The sequence below is a fragment of the Sinohyriopsis cumingii genome, chromosome 15, assembly GCF_028554795.1.
Source record: "Sinohyriopsis cumingii isolate HCF-2022 chromosome 15, ASM2855479v2, whole genome shotgun sequence".
NCBI classification, from domain to species: Eukaryota; Metazoa; Mollusca; class Bivalvia; order Unionida; family Unionidae; genus Sinohyriopsis; species Sinohyriopsis cumingii.
The window spans coordinates 82,962,226-82,982,812 of record NC_142975.1 but is presented as its reverse complement, the minus strand read 5'-3'; the positions used below and the strand labels follow the sequence as shown (position 1 = coordinate 82,982,812).

The following is a 20,587-nucleotide window of genomic DNA, read 5'->3' as shown; positions in this document are numbered from 1 at the left end:
TTGATATTCTTATTTAAATGAAAACAGATCTGAGTGATCTTCGAAAATAATTTGAAGCTGTAATTGATCTAAGAAACAATTCCCTCTGTTTTGAACAGTATGTTTTCTCTTTCAATTGGAAATCACTACTCTGACCTTCAATTTCCTAGATTGGTTTTATCTTTTAATTTTCCATCAGGCCTTCCCAGTTAGATACTGCAGCATTTTGTACATCTTCCTTTTCTACTTGCCAGCAGAATCCCTCTGTTCAGAATTTGCTTTCTTTTAGTCAGTCATTTTTGTTCGGAGTCTGACTGATTTTGCATGCTGTTAGTTTCCATTTGGTTTCTTTTCTTTTGCAAAGATAGCTGATATCATCTGCTGTATGATAAAACACTGTTGATTTATTTCCTTTACAGTAGACTGTGGCCCAACATTGTCTAAATTGTGTTTCTTCTCAAGGCTTTGTATGTAAACTAGTCTTTTTTGTCTCGTCTGTAATCAACAAATCCTACGGCATCTATTTCTCTTGGCCTGATACAATAGTGGCCATGACTAACAGCTGCAACAGTTTTCAGGTTTTGTGTTAAATTTATGAAAGACATCATTTGTAGCATGACTTGTAGGCAAAATACGGACAGAATTATAATTTATGTGATCACTGTGTTAGATTTGTATTGTCTCATCTATGTAGGTATGGTGAGATATGAGTATCACTTTCTTTGCTTCAGCATCATTTATGTTGCATGGCAAAGTTTGTTACAAATTTTCCAGTCAGGTGCTGACAGTTATGTCAGTGCATGGAAAGCAGCAAAACCCTAAGATCCATGGAAATTTTGTTGCTACAGTCATACATATTATTTACAAATTGGACTGGACCTGTGGTTTTTGTATCCACATGTTGGACCAGACCTTTGGTCTTTGTATTTACAAGTTTACCAGGCCATTTATCTTAATTACAAGTTTACCAGGCCTTTGGTCTTAATTACAAGTTTACCAGGCCTTTGGTCTTAATTACAAGTTGGACCAGGCCTTTGGTCTTAATTACAAGTTGGACCAGGCCTTTGGTCTTAATTACAAGTTGGATCAGGCCAGTGGTCTTGTTATTTACAAGTAGGATCACGCCAGTGGTCTTATTATTTACAAGTTGGATCAGGCCAGTGGTCTTGTTATTTACAAGTTGGATCAGGCCAGTGGTCTTGTTATTTACAAGTTGGATCAGGCCAGTGGTCTTATTATTTGCAAGTTGGATCAGGCCAGTGGTCTTATTATTTGCAAGTTGGATCAGGCCAGTGGTCTTGAGCATTAACGAATCAAAGACTGAAAATATGTGATCATGAGCCATGCTGGGCTAAAACATTAGGGTGACTTCTTTTTCCCCCACCAGAATCAGGCAAATTGATTTAAAATAGGGAGAAATTAGTGAAGACAGGTCAGCTATTAGAATGCTCCAAAAAGTAGACAAACATTTTACTGTATCTTTCAGACAAATATATAATAAAAAGAAATACTCATTAAACTTGGTAAAAATAATATTTTTTTAGTTTGATTATTTTCATGCAAAAGATGGTAAACTCAAAAAAAGAGTTACATGTGCTATTAAAAGTGAGTGACAGATATCATGGTACATGTTCTGAAGATGAAATATGAAATACTGTTTCCTTCACTAGCAATCAACCAAAACCTCTCATAATCAGACAATCAATGCCTGGAATCTCAATTGCTTCAAGCTTCTTGTAGTAGGACCGCTCAGGTGGCCTTGTGGTTAGAGCATCCGCCTCAGATGTGTGAGGTTGTGAGTTGGATCCCTGGCCGAGTCATACCAAAGACTTACAAAAATGGTACTAACAGCAGCCTCGCTTGGCGCTCAGCATTAATAGGTTAGTGTAAGGACTGGTCAGCCTGGTATCAGGATAATGTGACTGGATGGGACATCATGCTACATGTCTGCGGCATAATGCCCCAGTGCTAAACATCACTATAAACTGCCACACTGCAGACATCATAGCGATATGACTGAAAAATTGTTAAAGCTACATTAAAAATCCAAATCACACGCACACACTTCTTATAGTGGGAATCTTGTTGACTGAAACCTAATTACAGGCATAAATGATGATTGCAATGAAAGACAAGTTCCAGAATGTGTGAAAACATCACATTTAAAATGGTTTTACGTTGCTTTTACAACAAAAAGAATCATCGATAGTTTATATTGTACAAGGAATGCAAAAGCTTTCATTGGTCTGAAAGGGGGCAGGGGATGATATGAACTTGAGAGAAGGCAAAATCGGTTTCTATTTCTCTTTCTACATACTTGGGCAACTTCAAGCACTGGGGCAACTATTTCACCTGATTTGACCTTTAGCATGGACTCTGATGAATGGGGCAACTATTCACATTAATTGCCTTTGAGCATTTACCCAGATAAATAGTCTCCTCATGACAGGGATTCAATTAAAATTTGAGGACAAGAAATTCACCATCAGATTATGAGATTTTTTAAAAATTCTCCAGTTCTGGTTTTGATATAAAACATTTTAAATAGCCATTTTGAGTGTTAATTTACATTTGGTGCCCGAAAAGTGTTGTTACAAGGGAAAAATAAATTTGAACCTTTATTTCTATTGGAAGCATACAACACCTTTGACCTACAGTGTCACAAAAATCTTTTTTGAACTCATAACCACTTGGTCCAGACAGACAGATCTGCATAGTGTTAGAAATTCACTTAAATTATTTTAAGTACATATCAGGTTCTGTGGAGACTTTAGTCGTCTCCCTAATTTGACTTGGGAGTTCCTCTTTGTATCATTTTCACTTTGTTTCACTTGATATTTTTAGAGGGACTGCAAGGAATTGTTAATGCAGCAATTTCTGTCCACTCTGTTACAAAAGATATGGGTTCCCTATCCCACCCTTGGCAATATTTTGATTGAACAAAACAGATGTGATTGGTCACTCAGGTTATTTATTGACCAGTCAAACCTGCCGAGTGTTCCTCAGTGTCAGATGTCTTGCAAATGTCTCATATGATTTGTTGTAGTTGAGAGTTTCTAATCATCTCTAATGCTCCGTATTTTCAGGCAAAAGAATGGTGAGGAAATAGAAACCATGCAAAAGCTGCTGTCAGATGAGGTAAGTTGTTATGGGGGGTGGGGGTGATAAGTTCCAGGGTCGAAGATCGTTAGGTTTGCGGTCTAGATCATCTTATGACAAATCACTACTGGTGAGATCTGAGCATGGGGAAAAAGCATCTCTGCAGTGTGCCATTTTGACCCTACCCAAGTTCAGTCAAATCAGAGAGACTTTGTCAACTCGGGTAATGAGAGAATACTTGTCTCATGTTAATCTGTTTGAACTCTTTTTTTTTTTTTTTTTTTTTTTTTGCTTCAGTGGTGTCAACATTTGTGGAGAACTATATTTTAGAAAAAATTGACCTAAACTACAAAATTTTGTCTCATAAATGGAAGCAAGATGTAGGGGCTGCTCTGGTGTTGACATGCTTTGGACCAAATAAGTATTTGTTAGAGCACCTGAATGGCAAAGTGAAAGTGGATAATATATTCTGGATTTTAAAAAAATACTATTCACCCAGTATTATAGCAATGTATAGTTGGTATGTGTGTGAGTACATATTTGTGGACAACTTTTGCTAAAGCTTTTATCCAGCATTTCTATTTCATGGCTGTTCGATTAAAACATACATTGGACCCAGGGATGGCACGAAAAGTGAGGTACTCATCCATAGATGCAATTTAGAGATTTCTTCATTTTAATATGAATTCTGTGAAATCAAAGTACCCTGGCATATATTTTTTTAAAAAATGCCTTCCCTGGGTAACAGTGTATGTTTAAATGGAACAGCCCTCAGTTTGTGGTTTACATTTTTCATTATCTTTCCATAACAATTCACTTAATGTTTAGAATATATTAACAAAACTCCCCTGCTCTTGGGGCCACCCTTCCCCTGTTTTCTGAATTTGGATGGGGGTCAAAGAGTCCAGAATTTTAATGGGGACATGTGTTGATGAAAGCTTTATGGTTATGTTTTATATTTTTTCCCTTAAATTTGTATAACCCCTTGACCAGTTTGCTTCATACTTGGAATAGAATAGTCTACTCCTTCTCTCAGTACTGTTCCTTTCCCTAAGATTTGCTTCATGGTATGACCATAGAGTCAATAATTGTAATGGAGTAATATTTTTCATCACTTGCATTTCCATAACTTCTGTACCAGTTCACCTCATAGATGGAATATAACGTCACAAATTCTCTTATCACAGTACCATTCCAGCTCCTGTAGTCCAGGGTAGAACCTTTGGGTCATTGGGACCCGTATCGGTATTTCTGTAATCACTTCATATTTAAAATATTATTACATAATCCCCCTTTACTACCACTCCTGCCACACGGTTCAGTCCTAGGGTAGGGCTGTGGGGTCAAGAATTACAATGGGGACATTCAAGTTTTGTTTTTGCATTTGTATTTCCATGAGTAGATAGAATATAGCATCATCACACATTGACTTGCTATTACTACCAAAGGGGCAAGTTCCAGGATGAGACCATGGAGTCAATACATAAAACATTTCATTCCCCCTTTATCTTTCAAGAACTTTTTATTCAGTTCATATTAAATTGTACATATTTGATCCCCATCTATCTTTACTCTATATTGCAGTTGTTCATACTGTTTAAACCCAGAGATAAAAAATAATGACACCTTTTGGTTAATTGTATATTTTTATTTCATAGAGCCACTTACTCACTTGACTTACTACTTGTAATGATTTATTATCCCAAACTTCCCTTTCTCTCTATACCACTGTTGCCCCAGGATTAAAGTAGGATGTTGTATTATTATTATTATTATTATGAGTCTTGTCCAATTCAGTGCATATATCGAATATATCATGATCACATTTTTACTTGTCACCATGTTTTTGAGGTTAGTAGTACATACATTTCTTTGGTTATTATTTTTGCACCGTATATTTGGAACATATAGTAACATATTTTTCTTACATCCTACAGTAATTCCGCCATTCAGTCATGCCAGTGGGCTTGCATCTTTTGATATATGGGCAGTTTGTCTCGGTGGAGGATGTAAAGCATGTTTTTTCTTAAATGCTTGGGTTGTTATCTAGTGTATCTAAAGTGTGACAAAATGGGATGTGGTTATGTTTTGAAGCCATTCGTTATTGATTTGTAGGGATGAGCAAGTCAAATCGTGATATGTTACCATGATTATGTACAGTCAGCAATTTGTAAGTTGTTCAGAAATTTTACTATTGCTTGCTATAGGTTTTCTGACTGAAATTCAGTTTTATTGTGAATATCAGTAATTGTTGTCTTGCTGGTATTGGGGACAGAAAATGGGTATCACTTTTCTAGTGGTGTTGGTGGAGCCATTGGCATTATAAGTACAGTGCTTCCTCTTGAAAACACTTTTAATTGGAGCCATACAGTGAACCACATTTTAAGTGAGGTCACTCTACACTTAAGTATTCCCAGTGAACCACATTTTAAGTGAGGTCACTCTACACCTAAGTATTCCCAGTGAACCACATTTTAAGTGAGGTCACTCTACACTTAAGTATTCCCAGTGAACCACATTTTAAGTGAGGTCACTCTACACTTAAGTATTCCCAGTGAACCACATTTGATGTGTGGCTGCTTTATACTTAAGTACTTCCAGCAACCCACATTTTAAGAACGGTTACTTTTCCAAGTGAACTGCATTGTAAGTGAGGCCACTATGTTCTTAAGTATTCCCAGTGATCTGCATTGTAAGTGAGGCCACTATGTTTTTAAGTATTCCCAGTGATCCACATTTTAAGCTAAGTATTTCCAAACATGGCCGTATCATTACAGTGGATACAAATTAAAATTAAGTTATTTTTATGATCCAACTCCACAAATTAGCAGTAATTGGCTTTCATCAGTCAAGAACTAAAGATAAGTGAAATATGTTAGTTTGCAAAGATAAAACAAAATTTAACTTACATAATTTAATCCATGCAGTATAAGAGGGATGGTGCTATATGGAGATTTAGTATGGTTGACAACTGCATTAAATGTTCTGAATTCCATTAGTGAATGAGACGTAGTGTTCCACAGAATCACGTTTGTCACATTTTGCCCTTCACTGCACATTTTACTCACTTGAAAAGTAGTAATACTGTACAAAATACTCATTCATTATTTATTCACAAGTGCATGCCTTTGCCCATTTCATTACAGGTAACTGCCCAGGACTGCGTGCGAGCACTTGAGGAAACCAAGTGGGACCTGCAGAAAGCAATAAAATACATCAAGCTGAAACAGCTGCTGAGCATACAACTCGGGGATGTGAATCACTGTAAAACTGCTCTGCTTGCCTGTGACTGGGATATACAACGGGCTGCTGATTATATGCTTTCCCAGTGTCCCCCTAGTCCAGAGTGCATTGATGTATAGCACTCATATGTATTTCTACATGCCAAAAAAGCAAACACTTTTGTACATTGTTGCTTGCATGATGATGATAGTAATGTAAAATCATAATGTATCCAAATTGGTAGTAATATATCTCATAGCGAGTTTTCCTGGATCTGTTTGTATTAATTTTCCTGGATCTATTCTGATTCTGGATTTACCTGTGAAGTACATCAAAAACAGAAGCAGTTGCTGAGCAAACAACTGGGAATGTAAATTACTTTTAAACCACTTGCCTTTCTTGCAAATGGGTTGTACAAAGGGCATAGACTGCATGCTGCCTAAAGGCCCTTCTAGACCAGAGTATATTAATGTGTCGATCTCATATTCATGTAAGTTTTAGTTTGAAGGGATGACAATCCCTCCATGCTATGGCACAGTAACCATTCTCCTTTACTGGATATACTTTACAGTTCTAAAAATAGTAACAAGGTTTATGTAAAATTTATAAAACAGTATAAATATAGAGGTACAGCGCGTTTCACATCAAGGGAGGTAACACAGATTTAAGTATGTGATTACACCTCACAGTAGTTATCTCCCATGAATATTCTAGTGAAATCCTGATGTTAAATAATGTCTTTTTCCACAGAACGCCATTGTTGCTGTGTACCATATGCAGTAACCAAACAAGTCAGTTAACTTAAGACAATTATGCATGATTGTCCCTTAGGCTCTGCCCAAAAAAGAGGGATGGATAGGGTCATAGGATTGGTAAAATATTGTGTGCTGGATTAGCAAAGTTACTGTCTTAAATCAATGCATATTAGACTTGAAGTAGTGAAAAAAGAGAGAGACCATGTTTAATATTTAATGAAGTATGATATGATTGGTTTCACTAGACAATATAACAATACAGTTGGAGAAATAATGTGTTTAAAAGGAAAGTAATCTTTCAAAGAATGTTTCAAATTTTAGTAATAGATTCTCTGATGACATAATGGAACAAAAATTTAGAAAATAATTAAAAGATTATTTAGAGCAGTATTTTATGTTTGAGAAAAAATGGATAAAGGAATAGCAGTGTTTCTAGATTTATGTTCATTTATCTGTTCTTAGGCAAGATGGTGTCACTTCAATCCTCCAAACCACCAGTACTATCACTACTTTGATTACATTATCTCTTCCAAAAATTATAATGCATTCAGCGCTATGGTAACATATCATGGCATAATGGTTTCTCCAATCTATTTGGATTTGTTTACTTGTTTACTCTGAATTCCTTCATTTTCGTGTAAATCAAGTTTCGTGGTTCTGAGAAAATGATATTTTTATTGGTACTTAATTCATCAATTGGGGATGGGCATACTATTGTTTATACAGAAGGATCATTGCTTCGTTGGGTCTTTACATTGATGGTTTTTATGAATCATGGAATCCAGGAATATAAGTACCACATAATAAAACTGTGAATTCTCAGTTTTGGAATTCAGAATATATCTGTCAAGTATATCAAATAAAAACATTCAGCTTTGGGAAAGATAGTCACCATAAAATGGCTGGAACAAGACCTATGTAATCTGCGTTAATTAAATGGCTAGTCAGATCACTTATAAAATTTGCGCTTTGTTGCACACTATTGCTTGTACACAAAAAGTCTTTAAGAATTAGAAATAATGATATACCTGTCTCTTAACTTCCTGTTCAAATGATCCAGTAAAATTTTCACTTATTAGGTGTTGTCAGGGACTTACTGGGTACCTGTAAGAACACGTTGAACCCAGTAAGTTTCTTGCTGTGTAATATGGCATCACAGCAGGTCTATCATGATACGACAGTATATACAATCACATTTTGTCACACAATGTATTTATGCATTATTCAGTAATAAAAATAATTCAAACAATATTTCTCTTCCGACATATTTGTATTCACTTTAATTTTTATGAAAGATAGTATAAATACAAATTATGGTGTTGGTGCTGTTGAATATTGTGGTTTTGTCCAAAGTACATGTGGTTTGGGAACTCATTGCGCTGTACTTTTACTACTTTAGTCTCACCTACAGTGTGCAAAAGTACAACTCTGTAAATGTCATGTTTCACAGGGTTGATAATGTATATATATATATATATATATATATATATATATATTAGAAATTTATGATTTTTTTTAATGAGTGAACAATTTCAGAACTTGCAAAAAAATTATGTCTGTTCTAATGATACATATTTTTGTGTGAGAGAGTGTTAGGCAGTTCAATTTTTTTGTATTAAAGGCATTATACCATATAATTTATACAATTAGGTTTGAGTTTTCCAGGATCCATGTGGATTCTGGATTTACATGTTTTGTATGTATATTGTAACACTCATCAAGACATGCAGTATATCTAATGAAAGTTTCAAATACACAATTGGTGTAGCTCAAAAATAAAGGCAATCAAGCATACAACATGGTGGTGACAATCGCTATATAACTGCTGGGACTGGAGTATATGACGGGCTAATTTTGTCACAAAGCCCTGAGTGCCTAGGTATGAAGTGAATTAATGAATAGGAAGACATTTTGAAGCCAACTGCATAATCAGTGTACATAATCAGTTGAAAATGAAACTTAATATTGGGGTGGGGGGAGCCCACATTACTTGGAAAGTGAGACAAAGCAGTCATTTTTCCACAGCTGTCAGCAGCATTTAATGTTTTGGTTAAAGTTTTTAATTAGCATATATCTCCAAAAGCCCATAATGGATTTTCTTCATACTTTGGATGAATCATTCTGATGCTAAGTCTGTTCATTCTGTGATATGCTCAGTGAACCTTTTAACCTTAGGATCAGGGTCACATATTTTACAACAGTGCTTTGATCATGTGTTTAACATAAAGGTCAAGGCCTTATTGTTGACTTTTTTTAATTAGAGCATATCATATTACATACACATGAAGTTTAAAAAGATTATTTTATTGTTTTTCCATAGAAGAGTTGACAATCAGCACTCGGTTGTTGATTTAAAGATCAGAGGTCATGGTTTTTGTGGGGTGGAAGGGAGGGAGTTTAAGGGTAAGATGACAGAGACAAGCTTGAATAGATTTTTATCACACTTAATTGTTTGAGTATATCTGAAGAATACCTTGAATAATGCCAGTTCAATAACTTAACTCTTTTTGTTTAAAAGTATTACATAGGGATGATGTTTATATTTTCTTGTTTTAAAAAATTATTTTTGCTGACAACCAAACTTTGCATGTGGGTGTTCAGTGATATTTTATCCTGGATATTCACTTTTATGCTGTTTAGTGACAGTTTACTATTTAAAAAAATGCCAGTAGTCAATTTTTAAAGAAACCATACAAATTAAGTGTTGTATAAGAGGAATATTGTTCACTTTAAACTCAATATGGGTTTCAGAATTTTTGCAACAAAAATGTCAATAATAGAAATGAACATTCTTTGTGACTGGAAAATTCAATCTTAGGGTGCCATTGGTCGGTCCATGTAATAAGGTTGCATGATGAATTGTGACATTGCCAGTGTCATTGTTATCTCTGACCTTATCCTATCATTTGATAGCATGCTCCTTGAGAAATGGTTGACAGCAAATGAAGTATTCAATATGTGAGAACTGGGGAAGGCAGGGACCCATAATCCAGACTTGGCAGAGACCCATAATCCAGTCCTGGCAGGGACCCATAATCCAGTCCTGGCAGGGACCCATAATCCAGTCCTATCAGGGACCCATAATCCAGTCCTGGCAGAGGCAGATAATCTAGTTTGTCATGAGAACATTGCTCATGTTGTTGAAGATCATCCTTCAACCCTAGTTTGTTTTCCAATGCAGTATTTGTTTGAATGCTAATGCATGTATTGTAAATACAATAGTTTAGATTTTCCTTATAATAATAGATCTATACAGCTGTGTAAAAAAGAAATTGACTACATTATGAAATATACCAGAGCTGATAATGTCTACATGTATAATCTTCATATTGTATATATGCATTTAAGCATGCCTATTGCCGGAAAATATGCGGTGGTATGGCCATTAATCTTACATGAAAGTGGGAAGAGGGATCTTGTTCTGCCCGACTCATTTTCTATCGTAAATGTTAATATAATATAACTCGTAATGATCCATAACAAGGGTAACATGTCATAGAATCATTGTTTATATATGCCATATGATTTTTAGTTGATTAAAACTTGGTTTTATTATTTGGGAATTTAGAACTTTATTTTGGGGTGTAAAAGTGGTACAGTCCTAACCACTTCTGCCATTCTTTCTGTGACAGCCTTGTTAAGTGCTGCAGATAATTGACAATGACTTCATTCTGTATTGATTTTTTTCATCCGTCAATATTCTTGTAAATATTTTAGACATATTTTATTCACACTTGGGTGAACCTAGTGAATTGCTGCCAAAAGACTGTTGTGGTTTAAATGTCAGAATCACATTTAACTGTGAAGACGGCACACTAAAACAGAAAGGCTCATCTGTTTAATAAAGCTTAATGCATTTATTGTTACAATCATCATTGGTTGTGAGAGATTTTTTTTCTGAATAACAAAAAGCAAATGTGGATTATGTGTAAAAAAATTTTCATTTAACTCATGTTTTCTCATTCTAGTCAATATACCTCAATCCACTGGGGTTCCAATCTACTAACTATAAAACATTTTTGACATGTTTCTTTTTTTATTATAGGTGATAAATGTACATTTTGATTTAATTTTTGCAAAGCTTTTAGATCGACTAGTTTTAATTAGTAGATTGTTTTCAGGGGCACAAATTCATTCATGATTCTTGACAATAAATTGCTGCTGAAAATTTCATCACTTTTTACATGAATTACTTCCCTTAGAATAATGTTTTGTATTGTAATCAACATGACATAAAGTTTAACATTTGACTGCAGTATTCACTGGGGTCTACAAGAATGTCATTAAACCACATGTCTACATCTTAGACACTCCCTCAGTTCATTTAGGGGCATTATTTTGCCCACTGAATACTTGAAATGCATCCATCCATAATGGTGAGTTGCCAGTTGGTGCAGGCGCATTTTCATGCCCATCAGCCATTCTCAACAAACTTCATTGTTTTTAGACACCAGCGAACTTGAACTTTTCCTGTGGTAAGACTGTTTGAAAGCATTGCCTCATAGGCAGTTTGTAAAGAAAAGTGAAAACTTGCATGTTATTAAGGAGCTTGCATTACCATTGAAGAAAGCAGTTATAAGCCCTGTGCTGAAAGATTATTGATCTCTCAGTTCTGGAGGTGTAAAGATGGTCTCTTCAGAATCGGGACTTGTCTGTTATGATGATGAATGTAGCCTGAATTCTTCCCTGCTTAAACAAAACTACAAAATTACAGGTTCATATGTTTCCTTGGACCCCCCAAAATTATAAAATGGACCCATCCATTTTTCCAAAACAAAGGTTGAATAGGTCCCAACCATATTGGTGATTCTTGGCTATAAAAAATTTCAACTTTTTTGGTTGTCCTATACTAAAAACAATCTGTAGTTTCACCCCTGGGTCTAGTTGACTAGGTAAATAGGGTACAAACATGTTTCACTGTCATGTTTGATAGTATTTATATGATGCCTTCACTATCAGGAAAGCAGAACATTTTCATAACTTTTGCTGAAATAATTCCAAAAACAACATTCCTTAACGAATTTTACACCTTAAGCCAACTGGACAACTATCCAGATGTTTAGTTACAAGTTATAAAAGCTGTTGGGGGCCCTGAGTGGCCAAGTGTTCTAAAGCACTCGCCGTTACGGATCACTGCCATCTCATCTCTGTCTATGCAGGTTCGAGTCTCAGACTCAGCCAATGTGGGTATGTGAGAAAGCTTGCCAGTAGCTTCTTGTGGGTCGGTGGTTCTTTCCGAGGTTTTCCCGGGTTCTTCCTTCACCATTAATACTGGCTGCCATGTATAGCCTATCGTGTACTGAAAAATGGCATTAAACCCAACAACAACTACAACAATAAAAGCTGTTATAGAGGAGTGGTAGACCTCATGGAAAACGAGGGATTTGTTGTATTTACTCAGACTCCGTCAAACTTTTTTCATTTACCCGATAAAAGATTTAGAATTCCGCTAATGAAGACTGTGTACTTCTCACATTTGCTTTGATGGGTGAAAATCGGAGCCCGTCAAAGTGAATGACTATATTTGATTGACAAGGATAGATGAAATAGATTTTGATTTTAGCTTGCCTGTGTGAAGCAAGGAAATATAAATCACCACCGGCATCCATCACTGATAAAAGCATATACATATATGTATGACCTCAATGAATCTCAACATAATTTCTTCCTAGGTCCTAGTTGTTTGGAGTGGGTTTCTTTAACACCTGCTCCCAGGAAAGGGGGTTATCTTTGCACATGCATGTACATTTCATTGTACATTCTTCCTAGGTCCTAGTTTTTTGGAGTGAGTTTCATTAACACCTACCCCCAGGAAAGGGGGTTATCTTTGCACATGCATGTACGTTTCATTGTACATTCATCACGTGCATTTAGCTCCATTTGTGGGCACAGTTTAAATATAGTTATACTCAGAACCTTGACACTTGGTGAGGGATGCATCTTGAAGTACTACATCGTGATTATAGTAGTAGATTTCTTTGACCCATATGTTATACTTCATTGACTGGTGAAATTGAATTTAAAATATTGTTATACCCGAAGTACTACACCCAGATCAAAGAATTGGGTCACTGTGACCCTTATTTCCTACTTAACTGACTTTAGTTACGTTTTGTGTTTTATGCTTATTTTGCTTGCTCTGTTCACGCTAGAATCATCTATTTGTACAGCAACTTTGCTGCAGAAGAATGTCACTGTGACCAACATTTCACATTTTAAAGTCTTATATTCACTTTTCTTGGTTTGCTTATCACCAAATAGGTTTTTAACATTGCTTTTATTTTCTATTACACCTAGATTCTTTAAAATTGGTGAGGGGTGTATGTTGACAGGCACTGCACTCTCATCACAAAAGTAGGTCACTGATGCATATTTTGTTTTCACTTATTTTAGTTACATTTTGTGTTTCAAGTTTACTGTTCATGCTAGAATCAGCATCCAGACCTTTAGTGTCAAATTGAGGAAATTGTTGATGCATGAACTGTGTTATGCTGACTGTGATCCCAAGGTTACTCAGTGCCTGTTTTCAGCTAGTAAAATCGGGTGGACAGAGACAGTTTTAAAAACAATAATGTTTTTAAAAACTAATCAAAAAATTCTCTGGTTTTATTTTGTTTTATGTCTTTAGTGCCCCATGATGGTTGGTCAGTGCATAGTTCTTTAGATAGATAGATAGGTAGGTGATATATATATATATATATATATATATATATATATATATATATATATATATATATATATATATATATATATATATATATGAGCACAATACTGCTTATGTAGCAGCAATTATAAGTTTTAATTTTTAATTTTTAAAAAAGATAAAAACTTAAGACGTAAATATAAATTTTTTATAAAAACTTAAAATTACAGAAGAGCTAACATTTTTTTTTAATTGTCAAAATTCCATTGGTCAGACTTTATTGTATGCATGATAATGGTTACAACAGTTACTCAAGATACATAAAACAACAGCTACTCAAGACCAGTACAATCTTTGTACAAGTGAATATTCACTGATACATCCAAGTTCATACTGGTGGTGCAAATGATGCCAAGAAATACTTAGATGTGGCATCATGTTTAAAATAGTATTTCACTCCATTTTCTTATAATTTTAATTGTGATATTTTCATCCTTCTCTTCAAACAGATCAGTCAAGATGAGACATTGGTGCAGTAAACCTGTACAAAATACAGTATAAACAGTAACAGTTCCTAACCACTTTTGATTATTGATTGACATTTCTGGTCATGATAATTTAACTTCGGAAAATTACGTGTGGTAGAGAATAACTACCTAGAAAGGGAATGAAAAATACCCCTTTTCTGTCGGCACAATATCACAGTTGTATAATGCATGGCAGCAATGCCATTGGTGGGTCCATGTAATTTGTCTTTTGCTAATGACACGACTCGACATACTTGACTAAAGTGTATTTAATGTAAGTAGCTATTTGCTTTTCTAATGCCCAGGCCACCAACCATTACATCATAAATTCGTTTAGAATACTATATAAATGTTGACACCTAACTTTCTAGGAAAAATGGGTTCACTTTGATAAAACTAATTGGGTTCAAGAGCATTTAAACAAAATTCTTTCATTAAAGTGCAATAATGTGTTAATGGAATTAGCATAATTTCTAGGTTTTTATTTGGTGATAGGTTACAATAGTTACTATTATGGTACACATGATACATTAATTTCCTACAGGCATAAAATGCCAGATGTTGTGATAACATTTGTTTCTCTCTATCTGTCTATACTGTATTAACTGTAGTTTATTATTATTATGGTATAGTCTGTACACAAGGTCAGCTAATTTCATACTGGCATAAGATGCCAGCCATTTTGATATTTGTTCATCTCTCTGCCCATAAAATAATAAAGTAGTTACTATTGTTATAGCCCTATTATGGTATAGCCCATACACATGGTCCATTCATTTCCTACAGGCATAAGATACCAGCTAATGTGTTAATATTTATCTCTCAATTAATACTTATTTTTTAAGAAATTTTTTGGAGAAATTGTTGAATGTATTGATCCTATGCAATTTCTGCATCACACCTATAATGTAATCTTGTTTGATAATTTATTACCAAACTTCTGAATAAAAAATCGCTTCAGAAAATTTAAATGTTACCATTATATACCAACCCAATTGAAATAATTTGTTTTTTTGTCAAACCCATCTTTGTGGTAGCTTGACATAGTAATCATTTTAGCAACCATGTGCTTGTCTATCCATCCTTACATCACCCTAGATTAACCTCAGTGTTAAAAGTCTTTTTTACTTGCCTTTTATTTCGATACCATTTTATTCCACCCTCATCAGATTTTGAATATATTGCAACAGTGAGTTTGATATGCAAGCAATGGCCAGCTTGCTTCATGTTTTGGTTTGGATTTTGTGGCAAATATGAGACTGATATTTTTAAGTTTACCAAATTTCATATCAACATTACATTGCAAACATCATGGGTAAGAGACTTCAGAGTTTACTGTTTGCCATTCAAAAGTACCATTCATCTTTTTTCTAAGAAGTCAAAGGACAAGGCTAATGGAACTTCTTCACTATAGCGCTGTTTGCGGGAGTCGTGAAAGTGTACTGTGTTATAAAAATGGCACCTTATTATAAACTGAGGCATGATATATTGAAAATTTGAGTTCAGTCAGTATAATATGTATAAGCATGTACAACTGGATGTCTGTGGGCCAACCTGGTTTTATCTGCTTATTAGATCAAAGGATGTGGCTTTAAAATCACTTATCCAGCTCATGCCATAGAGGAAGTTGCAGTCTTTTTCACCCTTGGGGTACTGCTCTGTTGGGAATAGTTTGGATGGTACCATGCTGATGTTTTTCAGGCTCTGGCACCCTATCTGCATAATGTTTATCTGTTTGACAGGAAACATGTAGACACATATATTTCATGACCATTTGCTTTGCAAATGATTTTGATTGTCCATTAAAGATAAGGCAGCTTTTGATAGGCCCTACATTAGCATTCCTATTCTGGTCAATTGTGAAAAAATCATTTTTTGTTCAGAAGAGAACAAAAGTTCTTAATATTACCATTCTCAACAGTTTAAATCTGTCCTTACAATTGAAAATCTATATACACATGTTCATGATGCTCTTATTGATTCCAAAGTTTGTGTGGCAGAGTTAGGGCAACTAATATTTATAGTTTCATATTTCTGAAAATAACCTATGGATATAAAATCTTATGTGCATGGTACTGATGTGCTTTCTCTAGATCCATTGATGTGAGAATAGATGTACCATTTTAAAATCTGGGAGCACTTTACTTCCAAAGCACCCCAATGGAAAGTTTAGCCAAAACTTCAAGAAAATTTTTTTATTTTTAAAAGTCAGATATTTTTTAAATAAATATACCTATGTCTAATTAATGTTTAAAGTTGAAATATTTATAATATATTTGCTGAAGTCTAAACTAACTAGTTTCAACATATCAGTGAAGCTTCGTTTTTTAAAACTACTGGTCATAAATCTGAAAAGTTGTGTGATGGCCTGTAATCTGCCATTCATCTGTCCATTACCACAATGTTTGTTATCACTATTCTGCCTAAAGTACGTGGAAGAAACTTTAGATACACATTTATTCCTTGGTCTATTTTGTTGTCCAAAACAAAAAGGATGTATTTTGGACATACAATAAAATCCTTTTCTCCCTATTCAGTGGATGGTTACAACATCGGATTTCACTAAAAGACAGGACATCTTGTTGGTCCTAAATGAAAATGGTTCCAGACTGATATCAGATATAACCTCCATAGCAGCCATCTTGAAAGTTTTTATTGCTACTCTTTCTAAGTCATATAAACATCAGGTTTTCACCAGAAGATTTTTTATTATGACTAGTTGCTCTTAGAGGAAAATGGCACCAAGCTGACTTTAAATATGATCGCCTTGGTGGCCATCTTGAAAATACTGAAAATACTCCTTGATGAATGGTAATATCGACATGGGTTTTCCACCAAAAAACTTTGTCAAGCTGCTCCTGAATGAAAATATGGTGCAGATCTGACATTCAATACGGCCACTATGTTCGCCATTTTAAAAAGTCATGTTTTTAGTAGTCCTGAAGAGAAACTAACATCAGCGTAAGTTTCTCACCAGAAGGCTTCTTAAGGTGGCTGTCTGGTCCTTAATGAAAATTATGCTTGTCTAATCTTGAACATGGCTGCCATGGTGGCCATCTTAAATATTTTCTTATTGCCACTTCTCTTCAGCAATGTCCATATTGACATGGAGATTTCTCCAAAAAAAAAAAACGTATGATATCTAGTTGGTCCTATATGAACATAGTGTGAATTTTACATTGAATATGGCTTCTATCACAGCAATCTTTAAAATCTTTTATCACTACTCCTACTTATTGATAGGTCATTTTGACATGGGGGGTTTTCGCCAAAAAGCTTATGTGTAATTGTTCCTGCATGAAAATGGTGCTGATATGACACTCAATAAGGCCCACAGTGGCAAATTTGAAAATCTTATTGCTCAAGAATAGAAGAACTGTTTCAGTTCTTAACAGGCAAAAAGAAAACAAGGCATTATCTTTTATTCCCGGAATTTCTGTTTATACAAGAGTATCTGTTGCTCTGAGGGACTTGGCTTATAAGTATGGCAATCAAGTCCTTATCCTTGGATCTTACATTAGTTGCCTGCGACAAAACACAGTGCTCTGTTTATGCTACTGTCTTGGTAAAAAATATTTTTCTCTTGAGCAAACCACACTTAAGCAAATCAAGACAGACTTCACATTTGTGCTTCAGGGTTGCTACATGTACAGGAAAAAGTATTCAATAACTAGTTAAAACGTTTGTCATCTCGTTAAATTATCATTGAAATAATTCAGCCAATCAGCTTTTAGTGCCTCCTATTTTTGTCCCTAAAAATCATTTTCTTAGTAATATGGTTTTCAGATATTTCCAGAGGATGTGCAAATCAGTGAAGAATATTACTTGCGGTTGTTATAAGACCTAAACAGAAAACTGAATGTTTAGTTCAGCCTCTTGGTAAAACTGGTACAGTGTTACACCCAAACTCATTCAGCCCCTAAAGCAATGGAAACTCTACATCGATAAAAATCTAATATCAGCCGTTCTCATGAACACCTTTCAGAAAATTACCCATGGGAAAAAAATAAATGATTTGTACCAGAATTTCAACATCTTCCACCATCTGCTACAAAATAATACTTTCGACTGAAATTGGTATACATATACCAGGTCAGAATAACAGTGTCTGCATTATTAAGGTTTGTAGTTAATAATTTTAATTTGATGACATATTTTACCAGAAAACTGGAAGATTATTCCTTATAAACCATGTTAAAATGGACTTAAGCTATGCAAAGAATGGGCTTCCTAAGTAAAGAAGGGGCTTCACAAATAAGTCTCTTGATAATCCTTTGTTAATTTATTTCAGCTGCTTTTGTTCAGGACAATATTCAGTTCTGAAACATTTTTCCCCCAAGTATTGCAGTAATTCTATAAAGGACAACCGTAGAAAAGAAATGTAAATCAGTCTAGGTATTTCATGATCATCAAAGAACTATTATTATAAGCAGAAGTTAAGTTGAAAAACTTGACTATGTATTTATTGATGTAAATTTTGTTTCAAGATGTAATTGTAGATAACATATTTGAACCTTAAATACATGCATAACTATTGCTCATTGTTTCTTAAGTGTAACAGTTATTTGATTTTGTTATATACTTTATATTTAGTTCAGAGTTTAATATGTTAATTACTGTATTATATAGTATTTCCTGTTCTCTTTATAATTATGCAAGTCAGCTAGCTTCAGAAGTACATATAACTCTGATTGTTAATTTTGTGTGTGCAATATTTGATCCAAAGTAAATGTTTTAAATTAGATATCAATGCTAATTCTGCACTTTTTATGGAAAATTCAAAGTTTTGTCACATAAGCAGTAATAGAACTATCAATAGTTAATAGAACTTGACTTTTAATTTTTTTTATCTTTGACTTCAAATTAACATAATACATAATATATAGAATTTTTTTAACCTATAAATTGAAATATTTTTTGGTTTCTCTGCAAAATGTAGGCAAGACAAAGATACATTTTTGCTGACACTATTAGTGTCCTCAACATTAAGCTCACCCTAAGGTTTTGTATTATTAGTCCTTTCTCAGATATTATAGCACTTACAAGCATTAAACTTTGTGGCTAAATTTTATGAGTGAAATAACACCTTTGAAAGTTTTTATACATTTCAATTATATACTTTTCACACTCCAGTACATAATTTAATTTTTCTCTTTTTTGTTTTAAACTGACCAAATGTTCACAAGTTGTTTGTATTCATACTTTTACTTCTTAGCCAATTAATCTCTGCTTTTTGTTTTCCAATGTTGCATTAAAAATACATTTGTTTAGATTCACAGTTATTATTCATATTTTACTGCACACATTTTTTTATTTTAAATTTTGTTTTAATTTTTATTTTATTGTATATACCAGTATGTTTTCAATCCAGGAGTTCTGAGACCAAATGCTTTAGTTTCATGTTGCTAGGTTTATTTATATTTTTTGTGTGTGATAAGTTTGAGAACAACTATAAAAAAAAAAAAAAAACTGTTTATAGCCAGCCACGTATAGAATCATACATAATGGAATGTATTATATTTTTACACCAGTTAAATTGTCACCATGTACTACTATGATGTAGTTACATGTACCTTTCTCATTAGCCTTATATTCATCATATTGTGCCATAGTGCTACAAGAGTAAATGTTTTTTCTTTCCTACACAGTGTTGTTCGTTGTTTTTGTCTGACCAGCAAAGCATCACTTTTAGAAGGGCAATTGTTATTGTTGTTTTAGATGACAGTGTGGCCTCTTTGCATTTAGTTTCATTGCTTTGAATTTTTGGCATGTACAGCCTTGAAACTTGATGAAAAATTGATCACAGTGACATGCTGTCAAGCACCATTGATTACATTACATTACATTCTTACTTTACCTCCATTTCATCTTCAGATATCAATCAAAATATGTTTGGTTCTTCCATTAGACAATAGATCCGATTATCCCATGTCAATTAAGTCCATAATATGTTGCAGCGTTAATAGCACTACCATATCATCTGCTTACCGAGACGGAAGATGAGAGTGGTCTCCCCATGGATAGAAGGACTGTTGCCGAATCACACAATTTGTCAGCTACTGATTTAGTTTTTGCCTTGTCAGCAATGGTGCTCCTTCTCGAATTTGATCGATCCAATGAGCTTTGTCATCACGAGATGCGTACCCCATCCGTTCTCTAACGTGCTTGGTATGAGCACCTTTCTGACGACACCCGCACCCCCACCCCACCCCCCGAAAAAAAAACATGACATCGTATGTTTCTCTGGTCAAAAGCGGTCCATGCGCATCCTGTTCCTTCAGTTCAAGGCCATGCCAAATGCATTTCGATAGTGACAAGAGACACTATCTGGAAAGGTCATTCGAACGTTATACAACAATTCT

General features: G+C 34.5%; 1 protein-coding gene across 1 annotated transcript in view; it reads left to right on the top strand.

The window, feature by feature from the left end:
- LOC149782207 (uncharacterized) overlaps positions 1-19,868 on the top strand; it is a 105,586-nt gene extending 85,718 nt beyond the window's left edge. The window contains exons 16-17 of the mRNA XM_089935087.1: positions 3,066-3,117; positions 6,225-19,868. Of these exons, the coding sequence (XP_089791213.1) occupies positions 3,066-3,117; positions 6,225-6,440 (268 nt within the window). The 3' untranslated portion in view covers positions 6,441-19,868. The remainder of the gene's footprint in view (positions 1-3,065; positions 3,118-6,224) is intronic.
- Positions 19,869-20,587: the final 719 nt, after the last annotated feature.